Source organism: Drosophila melanogaster, chromosome 2L (genome assembly GCF_000001215.4).
Source record: "Drosophila melanogaster chromosome 2L".
Classification (NCBI taxonomy): Eukaryota; Metazoa; Arthropoda; class Insecta; order Diptera; family Drosophilidae; genus Drosophila; species Drosophila melanogaster.
In genome coordinates, this window is record NT_033779.5 from 1,938,682 (window position 1) to 1,948,433 (window position 9,752).

The window sequence follows — 9,752 nt, forward strand, 5'->3', positions numbered from 1 at the left end:
GTTGGATAGTAGGCTAATATAACCAAAAACTCTTTCTCCCGTTGTTTGCTCTCTCTGTTGTCTATCTCTCTTTGAATATTGCTCTCCTATTTGTGACATCTGCGGTAAAACTAATGTATAACGATTTGGTACCATTTGTGATCAATATGCCCCTTACTTTGATACTTTGACTAACCCCATTAGTTGACTCCCATGACACTTCGCAGTATACTAGCCCTCAAAACACAACAGCAACGGCTGCACCAACGAATACCCAGCAGCAAATCCAGCCACCAGTGCAGCAACAATATCAAATTCCAAAGGAGCCACATCAGCAAGCCCAGCAGCAACATCAGCAATATGCGCCTCCTGCCTCGCAACAATTTTTCAACTGTGCTGCCCCGAAATCGAAGCTGCAACAAAACTTTCAGACGATGCGACAGGTGCAGCAGCACTATCCGCCCTATCCACATCATGTGGGCGTGCATCAGATCCATCCGCCACCCGGTGTTCCGTTCGGAGGATCTGCAGCGGGGTCCACATCTGCAATGCGTTCGCATTCCCAGCCGCAAAATCGCCAACAGCAGCAGCAGCAGCAGCAACAAAGGGCAAAGAGGAATCCAGCTGGGAACAACAGGCGTACGCCTAGCATCCTAAAGCACTACAAATCCTGTCCAGTTTCTCCAGTCCACGAAGAGGTGGAATGGTCTGCCGAGGGAAACGAGAGAGGTGCTCTGCTCGGCGAGCCCAAAAGGCACTCTGTTTATGCTGATGATGCTAGAACAATTCTGGACATGATTCATGCTGATACGGAAAAGATGATTGATGAGATCACCCGAAAATACGGAGATCTGGATGAGCCCGGTATTCCAGCCTCGTATTCCATGCCAGCGAATCTGAGAAACTTGGGAGGACTGGGTTCCACTGGTGATTCCACGCCCACTGGTAGAACTACTCAGTATTACGTTTACAGGGAATTTTACCAATGCGAGAGGAAGGTCTCCCTCTCCGATATTCTGCAGCCCGAGCAATTTGCGGCCAGTCAGAGAAGATTGGACGAGGCCAGATTTCTGGAGACCCAACGCCATTCCAGCGCCAGTTTTTTCCTCACCGGCCAGCAGAGTCAGGAGTCACTCTCTTTGCTTTCCGATGGCGATGGTCCTGGAAGCTATTGCAACAGCTTGGAGAGCGTACTGTCGGACGAAAGTGATTGCCAGAGTGCTCCTCTGGAGTATCCTCAAACTCAGGTGGCTGTTCTTCAACAGCGCCATGCCGGCATCCGGAACTTTATTATCCACGGTCCGGTGTCCAAGTCCTACGGGAACAGCCCCAATGCCTACGGCAGCTTCGACTACTATATGCGACAACAGCACTCCACAACAACGGATAGCTTCGATGTCACAGGCTACAATCTGGAGCCATTGAAACCACTGCCCAGTTCTAAGACATATCCCAGGATAGCTCAGGTTCAGGCATCTGAAAATATACCCACTCTGCGATCCAAGAATAAGCAATATACCTCAGGTGTTAACAAGTCCTTGAGTACGGACTTCGCCCAACAGCGACAGCAAAGAAATTCGAATCCCATGCAATCAGGTGACAATCTCTTTGTGAGAAAACCACTGAAACCCAAGCCGCCGGTGCCGGCAAAACCTCACAATCTAGTCAGCACCTTGAGCCACATGGAGAAGCAGCAAAAACAGAAATCCCAGTCCAGAACCGCCAGTGTTGTCCAGCAATTTGAGCATAACTTACAAAAATTCGAAAAGGAAAAGCAAAGGGAGCGGGAACAGCAAAGGAGGCCGGCGATGCGGAGCTCCGTAAGTTCTGGAGCTCTGGCTGGAGGATCAACAACCCAGAGTTGTCTAAAGAAAGTCTCGCGCTTTGATACCAGCGAAAGCAGTCGAAGGGCCACCAGTGTGAGGCAAAAAAATAGGCCAAAGATCTCTGTGCGCTTCAATACAGTCTCGCAGATTAAGTATACGCCCAGTGCCAAAAGGGAGAGGCAGGCCAGAGAAGAGGAGCCACCGGAAATGGAGGTGGGCAGCCTGCCTAGCGATTATGGAGAGCGCAGTTTCGAAATGTATTTTGCGGAAAACGGAAATGCTCCGGAGAATCTGGAGAACATGCAGACCCTTAAACTGTACACCAAACCCCAACTACAAGCAGTGGTGGATGAGATACAGCAGGAGCGGGAAAAGTATCGAAAAAACCTTGACAACGCTGGCAAGATCAGCGGAAAGGGAGGAAGTGGAAAGGGAAAAGGAGCAGGCAGCTCCACCAGCCATCAGTGCCAGAATATAGCCAAAAAGATCGACATCATCGAGAAGTTAATCGCCATGGAGGAGAACAAAATGGAGCAAATACGTCTGGCCACCGAATCGCGATTGAGGCCCTTCAACTGCAATGCCAAGGAGAAGGGCTATGTGAAAAGTTTGACCATGAACTTTGACATGCTCGCCAGAGGTGAAGATCCCACAGAAGATGAGGATCTGGCATCCAAAGATGCCTCAGATTTGTGCGCCTATGCGAGGAATATCCGTAGAAACTGCAGCTTACCAGATGTCTTGGAGAGCACCGATTTCACTGGCATCTACAACAGCCAGGGTGTGGAGTTGGCCAAGGAAGTGATTGCCGACGATGAGAGCGGAGATCCGGTGAACCCCGGGATCACTGCAGATAGCGCTGATCACGATGGCATCGGACAGACTGTTGTTTTGAGGATGGAGCCAGGTTTGAGCCCCATTTCCGCCTTGGTTGTTGTGCCTCTTGAGTTTTCCGCCACCTTCATTTGCGCACAGTTATTTACTAGTTTTTATTTCCCCTTTTTGAACACCACCCTCCATTTCTCGATATCCTAGCACAGAAAATACCATAACCGCATGACCCGAGCCGAAACTAATCTCTGACCCACATTTCAGGCAATCCCAAAACGCTCAATCCCATGCCCATCGAGGAGTCCTCCATACGCCGCGCTTGCTCGCTGAGCGACCTGCACATGGGCAACTTTGGCAAGCGTAAGCACCCTCGATTATAAGCACCCTGGTTTAAATCTTAAGAGTTCTAATTACTAATTTCTGGACCGACTTTGCAGCTGGAAAATCGCAGAATGGCACTCCACAGAAGCCGCAGGTCCAGCACCGAAATGGAAACGTCTCGCGATCGGCCAGCAAAAGGAACAGTTTGCAGGGCAAAACTGGGTTGGGTGCCTCCAGCAACTCAATGAATGTTCTCAATCAGGGCGTAAGTATTGAGTAACCAATCCATTTTCCATTCCAAAACTAAATTATCCCTCTATATTTTTATGTAGAGCGACTCGGAACCCGAGGATAGCAACCGCTTGCGCAGTGCCAGCAACGGACAGGGACGCAGCAACGGACCCATTGGTGAGTAAACTTAATATTTAAAATGAGAAATAATCAAACTAGCTCAATCCATAACCTGCAGCTGCGAATCGCCAGTACAGCAACAAGATTAACAATGTCAACAACAATCGGCGAAAGACGCCAAACTTTAGCAGTGGTAAGTGTTCGTCCTCTTTTGCTTCGTCCTCTTTCGATCGGAAATAATTAGGTGTACTCCTCCATTAGCCACGCCCATGCAGGACGACTCCAGCTCCGAGGAGACGCCCAATAGCACTGTCAACAACAAACCCATTGTGCCACCAAGGCCTAGGAACCTGGCATTTGATCACAAGAGCAAACTGATGATCAACAATAGTGGCAGCCCCGGCGGAAATGCCAAACAGCGGAGCGGAGTGACTTCCACAGAGGATTTTGAGGGCACAGATCGTAAGAAAATATTTAAAAATATACATCTCATCTTTATTAACTATTTATTTCCTTGCAGCTGAAGCCCAAGTACACAATGTGATCAATAAACTTTATACAACCACACAGGCAGCTATGCAGCTGCATGCGAATCTAAAGAATACGCTACTGCTGAAGGAACTGGAGAACGCCCTGATCATGTCCAGGAATATGCTAAGCAGCATCACCAATCGGTAGGATTGATAGTTTAGTATGAATCTACAGCATTCACAAAAAGAACTGTATACTCATGCAATGCTTAGATCGAAGTGCATCCCATTCAGAGTACTAATCGAGATGGTATCTTTTTTCCAGACAAGCGGATAAGACGAACAACGGAGGTGGGGGATTAGGAGTGGGTGGAAGTGGGGGATTGAACCACGATCAGCTGAACGCTGACAACGGAGACTATCTGATGATGGTCAACAACTGTGCCGATCTTTTGAGCAATTTACGCACGAAGCACAAACCCGATGACTGTGAGAATAACTCCTAGTGTGTAGAGCTTAGGATAGACTAAATGACTAAACGAGGGCAGCGGATCTGCGGGAAGGACTAACCAACACCTATTTATTTAACTGAACCCACACACACACAGGCGAACGGCAAGCAAATTAAACAACCAATCACTAATTTGTAATTAATAAACATTCACAGTTGATGTAAATTTATTTTCTTAGCAATTAGTTCAATTTGCGTAGCCGCTAAGTTTTCTGTTTCGTTTTTGTGCGCGTGTGCATTTCTTTTAACAATAATTTATATGTCAACCGATTGCGTTTAGCTTGAATTAAATTCTGTAAATGTTAAGTTTAATAAGCTTAATAGATTTATGTACGTGTTAAGTGTTATTTGAGTTTAAGGCGGAATGATACGGAATGACCGGACCGGAGGAGTCGAGCGAATTGTTACAAAGTGCGCTTAGTCTATGCCTTCTTTCTGTATGATTTATTCTCTCTTTTTGTTAACGTTCTGTTTGCGAATCACTCCAAATGAAAAAGAAAAGACAAAAGTACGAGAAATGTGTGTCAAATTTGAATATTCCAAAATTTCAATTTATACCCATATACTATGTATGCCTCTACTCACATTATAATTATATGCATCTAGACATGCCACAAATGATTATCTGAGAATTGCTTATGTGAAGAATCAAAGATATTCAGACGTTTGATCAGAGCAAAGAAATCTATTTCCAATCAATTTGTTCTGTAATTATTGTGTATTAGTTAATTATTCGATTGTATTTACAACAATTATAACACTACCTATAAATATACATATATACCTAGATATGAACTTTAATTAGTCCTAAAATTTACATTACAATAATTTACAACTAAACAAAATGTATTAAATTTAACTTCAAATAGGGAAAACCAACACTTACGATTAATTATGCTATCTAAACTCAGAACTAAACTAAAAAACAACTAATTCAAAGCAAAAATAATACATAATGCATAATTTTTGAAAAGATTAAACTGTTTCTTGTTTTACTACCGATTTCTATTAACAAAATAACGCGAGGCCCATTCTCTTAACGACTTAACCCCGAGACCCCATGAACTTAAGGCTTACACTTTTCTTGATTTGGCGGCAAAGATTTTGGGGTCAAGGAAATCTAAACCCTCAGAGATCCTGCACATATGCAAACGTCATATGACACCAGGATAGAATGACACCAGAACTCACAAACTTTATATATATATGTATGGGATGGACTTCATTCAGAACCAAATAATATCCTCATCTATAAGCGACTAAAACGACTAACTGCAGGAATTGTGTATTGTTACACCTAAGAAATATTGAAAGCCATGTAATAAAGCATAATTCAACGTTTACTGAACAAAAGTAAAGTTCGGAAAACCGGGTGTGTGAGTCAATTACGGATCGTTTAAAATTGCCTTGGCAATCGGTGTTTATTACAGCCTACGAAGAAATGACCGCGCAGCAGGTGACGTAATCGGCCAACATGTGGGACACAATCAGTTGGGCAGCCACCTCCCCAAAAGTCCAGCTAAGGGTGAACTTTCCTTAAAGCTAAAAGTTAAATTAACGACATATTTTTTGGGGCACTGGGCACGGGTATACAGTAAACTTGAACCCTTACATGGTTTCAAACATGAGCTTACCACCAAGGTCCACCCCAGAGTTTCACCCACCTGGAAACCCACTTCTACACCTCTCCTCCTCCCCTCCCCCCTCGCTGGCAACACAATGTGAGCAGGCAATGGTTGTTCAGTTCGGCGCTGACCCACGGCTAAGGGATGGCCATTGATACTTTTGGCAGCCGGCGGGCTTCAATTAACGTGTGTCAATATTGAGCTAGGCCAACAAGCGGGCACTTCCGTGGAAGGGGGAAGGTGGGGCTGGAAGGTCCTGTCCCACTCGATAACCCAATAAAACTGAATGGCACGTTCGATGATGGACTCACCCCGAAAGCCAGCACTCGCCCTCCTTCTTACTCCCGTCGCTCGGTCTCTTTCTGGCGCTAATGCTTTATGCATAATTTACGGCAGCGTCCAATCATAAAGCGGGTGAAAAGTTGAGCACGAATGTTCCCAATAATGCCAGACACGCCCCTGCCCTGGGCCACCCAACTTTCGCAGGACCCATCATCGCCTGAATGCCAGAATGTGTAACTCGGACCATGGAAAAATAAATACAAAAATGAAGTGAGCAGTGGAAAAAGTGTGTATTGATTCGGCGTCAATTTGGAGTTAGCATGATGGCCTTACTTTACAAACCTATTAATTTATCCAATGGATATGGATATTGGATAGCTTTATTGAACAATTGAGTCAAAATATAAGTGAGCTTGGTTAGTATTCCCTAGTAGAACACATCGCAGTCGCTGTAGCTGTAGAACAAAGTGGATCCGCAGGCGCTGCTGCCGTAGGCTCGAACATGGTTATATCTTCTGGCCACATGGATCATATAGATGATCATGAGCAGGAGTAATGCGAAGCAGGCGGCGATGAGGTAGAGTGTCCAGCCCTGGGATGCGGGCTTCCGGCCTCCAGACTTAACCATCCGGCAGTTGTTTAGCCTTCTTTTGTGGCAGCAATCGCAGGAGCGCACTTTGTCCAGGATCTCGAGCATTTGGCATTTGCGCATCTCTTTGTGCTTACAAAAAGTCTGCGACATGCCATCTATGAAATTCTGCACTTCGCAAGTCATTATGTTTTAGAGAATTGATTTTAGGTTTCTACTGATCCACGTCGAAATTGGGAATGTAATCAGAACACTCTCCGAAATATTATAATCCTGTATACTATATGCTTTCATATTTCTGTGTGACAGCAAATGCTCGGTAGCCGAATTTAAAATAAAAATGTTTTTAAGCTCTATATAAACACATTTATTTTTAATCATCTATCAAACCAATTAGGTCTAGTAAATACAGGAAGAGGAATACAATGTCGCTGTATAGTGACATGGCAGCCAATACATAATCCGATTCGTCGAACTCGTTTTTGTGGGTTCCGCCGCCAATTATCATTTGGACATCAATCACTATATACACACAGAATAGGAGCACTCCCAGCGAGGCGTACACTATACGTATGGTTGGGAAGAAAATGGCCACTATTCCCATGATCAAAACTACTAGAGATAACACGAAAACGAAGATCCAGCATCCGGTGAAATCACAAGGAGCAAATCTGGCGAACAGACACAGCATCACCACAATGGCAGCACAGCTGGCCACGGCTATAAAAACCTATAAATGGCGTTGGTATCATAAAGTTTCTACTCCCCAAATATCAATATTCTCCTACCAGTTTCGGTTGATATCGAACCGCTGCACTGCAAACCACAGTGGAATGGGCCAACACATATATTACCAGTAATATGTACTTGCATGGCGAGCTCCGGAACAGGAAGGAGCAGCAGCAAATCATAAAGGAAAATATCAATATAATACCCATTCCGACTAACCCTATGTACCAGTGCTTCAGTAGGAACTTCCTTGCCCCCATATGGAACACACAGAAAGTCATTATCAGCGTGGTCACGAGTAAGTTGATCTGTAATGTACTCGTGTTAATGGAAAACCCATTGAGTTTCTATATCATGAGTACTCACGGCCACTATCATCAATACCCGACTGATGAAGATCCGACGGCTATACCGGTCCTCAAAATACATGGGCTCCCGCTCTCGCCTCCTTCCCGAAAAACAAGGCATTTTGATCTATTTATTCAATCCAGATTTTCCAGAAGTACACAGGATATAGATATTATATACTTATGTATTTGCTAGACAGCATATGCACAGACTTGGATCAGTTTTCAGAGATTCGGAAATCAAATGATACCTATATTTAAAAGATTCTCCTCTTGAACCAGGACATCATCTTTAGGCATAACATGTTAGATACTTGTTTTATATCCTTATATATCCTTATATCCCTTTCTTAAGCCAAAAGGCGGCGAAGCAGACCACACTAAGGAGGACTAATTAATGAAATGTGGGCGAATCCTTGCCAGCAGCTTTTCACGTAATGAGCGACGCCTCGCTGCCCGCCAATGTGAAAATGTGGAAATGTGAAAATGCGGCGTGGAAAACTGGGAAGCTGGCGTAGCATTCGTGACTCCTCAGGCAGCAAAAACCCGCGGTGCGGTTTTGTGCTCAGGTGTGAATAAGCGTGCAAGAAGTTGACATAAAGCCAGGCGAACAGGCGGACAATGGCTGGAGCAATGGAATCGCAAGGACTCGGGGCAGGACGAGGATGTGGATGAGGATGCGGAGACTGGAGGACACGATGACAGCAGAAGCTGCATTGGCAGTCGCTGAACCGCACTAATTGAGCCGTGTTACGTCGACTCGAATGCATTTCAATGTGTTGCCAAGCAGCGCGTCGATCCCATCACATATTGTCATCGTTTTCCGGCCTCTCGCCTCTCGCTTCTCGCTGGGAAGTCGAGCAACTGCTGCCCGGAAAAGCGAACCCGAGTCAGCCTTATGTACCACCACCCCATCCAGAGTCTGCTCCAAGTCAGCTGCTCTTCCCCGGCAAAGGATCGAAGGGTCAGAACTAAGCTGCAAAGCTTTAGATGAAGGTGCTGATCCATGAAAAATGTGTATATGGAATGGGTGAACAGTCTGGAACAAACTTTAGATAATCCTACTGATTATGAATTGTTCAGAACCATTTCAAAACTCGCAAAACGAATTTTTAACGAGAGTCTTGTTGAGTTGGGCAGAAATTTTCTGCTAGTGTAGAAGACCAAACTATAGATACTCAAATGAAATCTTGAGCACCCCGTGGCTTCCTCTTCCTCTAATGGCAGCCAGCCATTGACATGGGACACTTTCGATGTGGAGGAGTGGCAGGGGATCATGTCATAGTTCAGAGAGTCGACAATTAACGTGGGTTAAGTGTTGTTTTGTTCTCCTTTTTTTAGCCAGCACATTGTTGGCACAGAAGATACACTTATATGGCCATTAGGAGCCGCCGAGGGCGTTCGTAATTGAAAGGAAAATGCAGCTTTAGCTTTTTAAGAAATTGTAATCGCAGCAGATTGCGCTGGGCTGAACTCAGCTGAGCCGCGTGATGCCAGGACACAAGATACAGGGCACACAAAGATGCCAGCACACAAAGCTGATAGGTCACAGCACCGGTGGCAGACAATCCCTCGCACTTGGTGGCGCAATCATATCCGGAAGAGATTACGCTGCAGTTCACGCTCGACTTACATCCCCGCCTCGGTGCATCATCCATCCATCCATCCATCCTCATCCGTGTCCTCATTGTTCTGCCTCATTTCGGGCGATAAGCGCAGTCGTTGTCTGCCGTATTTTCCCACCTCCCACCCCACCGGCGACGGACAATGGAATTGGATTATAATTTTTTATTGTGTGCAGCGAGAGGCTCGAGTGCTCGCATTTTCCGCACTTTCCCCCTGTTGCGTGCTCGAGTTGTTGTGGCACAATCGGTGGGCGTGCCACGGCCCC

General features: G+C 45.5%; 3 protein-coding genes across 11 annotated transcripts in view; 1 reads left to right on the plus strand and 2 right to left on the minus strand.

Moving 5' to 3' along the window:
* Window positions 1-5,608, plus strand: part of Wdr62 (WD repeat domain 62) — a 59,668-nt gene extending 54,060 nt beyond the window's left edge. For 2 of the 8 annotated variants that reach the window (NM_134786.6, NM_001258915.2), the window contains exons 13-19: window positions 2,901-2,996; window positions 3,074-3,222; window positions 3,290-3,365; window positions 3,427-3,501; window positions 3,570-3,770; window positions 3,829-3,982; window positions 4,104-5,137. In NM_134786.6, the coding sequence (NP_608630.2) occupies window positions 2,901-2,996; window positions 3,074-3,222; window positions 3,290-3,365; window positions 3,427-3,501; window positions 3,570-3,770; window positions 3,829-3,982; window positions 4,104-4,284 (932 nt within the window). In that variant the 3' untranslated portion in view covers window positions 4,285-5,137. Of the gene's footprint in view, window positions 1-183; window positions 2,713-2,900; window positions 2,997-3,073; window positions 3,223-3,289; window positions 3,366-3,426; window positions 3,502-3,569; window positions 3,771-3,828; window positions 3,983-4,103 lie in introns of all 8 variants that reach the window. The other 6 variants (NM_001272957.1, NM_001042862.2, NM_001103581.3 and 3 more) reach the window with 6 other exon arrangements.
* Window positions 5,609-6,468: 860 nt separating this feature from the next.
* CG15357 (uncharacterized protein) lies at window positions 6,469-7,028 on the minus strand. Of its 2 annotated transcripts, none has more exons than NM_001272959.1 (1): window positions 6,469-7,028. In NM_001272959.1, the coding sequence occupies exon 1, from the start codon at window positions 6,969-6,971 to the stop codon at window positions 6,624-6,626; it is 348 nt and encodes a 115-aa protein (NP_001259888.1). In that variant the 5' UTR covers window positions 6,972-7,028; the 3' UTR covers window positions 6,469-6,623. The 2 variants fall into 2 exon arrangements, with proteins under 2 accessions (NP_001259888.1, NP_652354.2); NM_144097.2 differs by having other exon boundaries at window positions 6,544-7,028.
* A 105-nt stretch (window positions 7,029-7,133) lies between these two features.
* Window positions 7,134-8,047, minus strand: CG33673 (uncharacterized protein). The gene is made up of 3 exons (NM_001032047.3): window positions 7,881-8,047; window positions 7,574-7,822; window positions 7,134-7,515 (listed from the first exon to the last, which is right to left on the minus strand). Exons 1-3 carry the CDS (start codon window positions 7,980-7,982, stop codon window positions 7,159-7,161), a joined length of 708 nt encoding a protein of 235 aa, NP_001027218.2. The 5' UTR covers window positions 7,983-8,047; the 3' UTR covers window positions 7,134-7,158.
* Window positions 8,048-9,752: the final 1,705 nt, after the last annotated feature.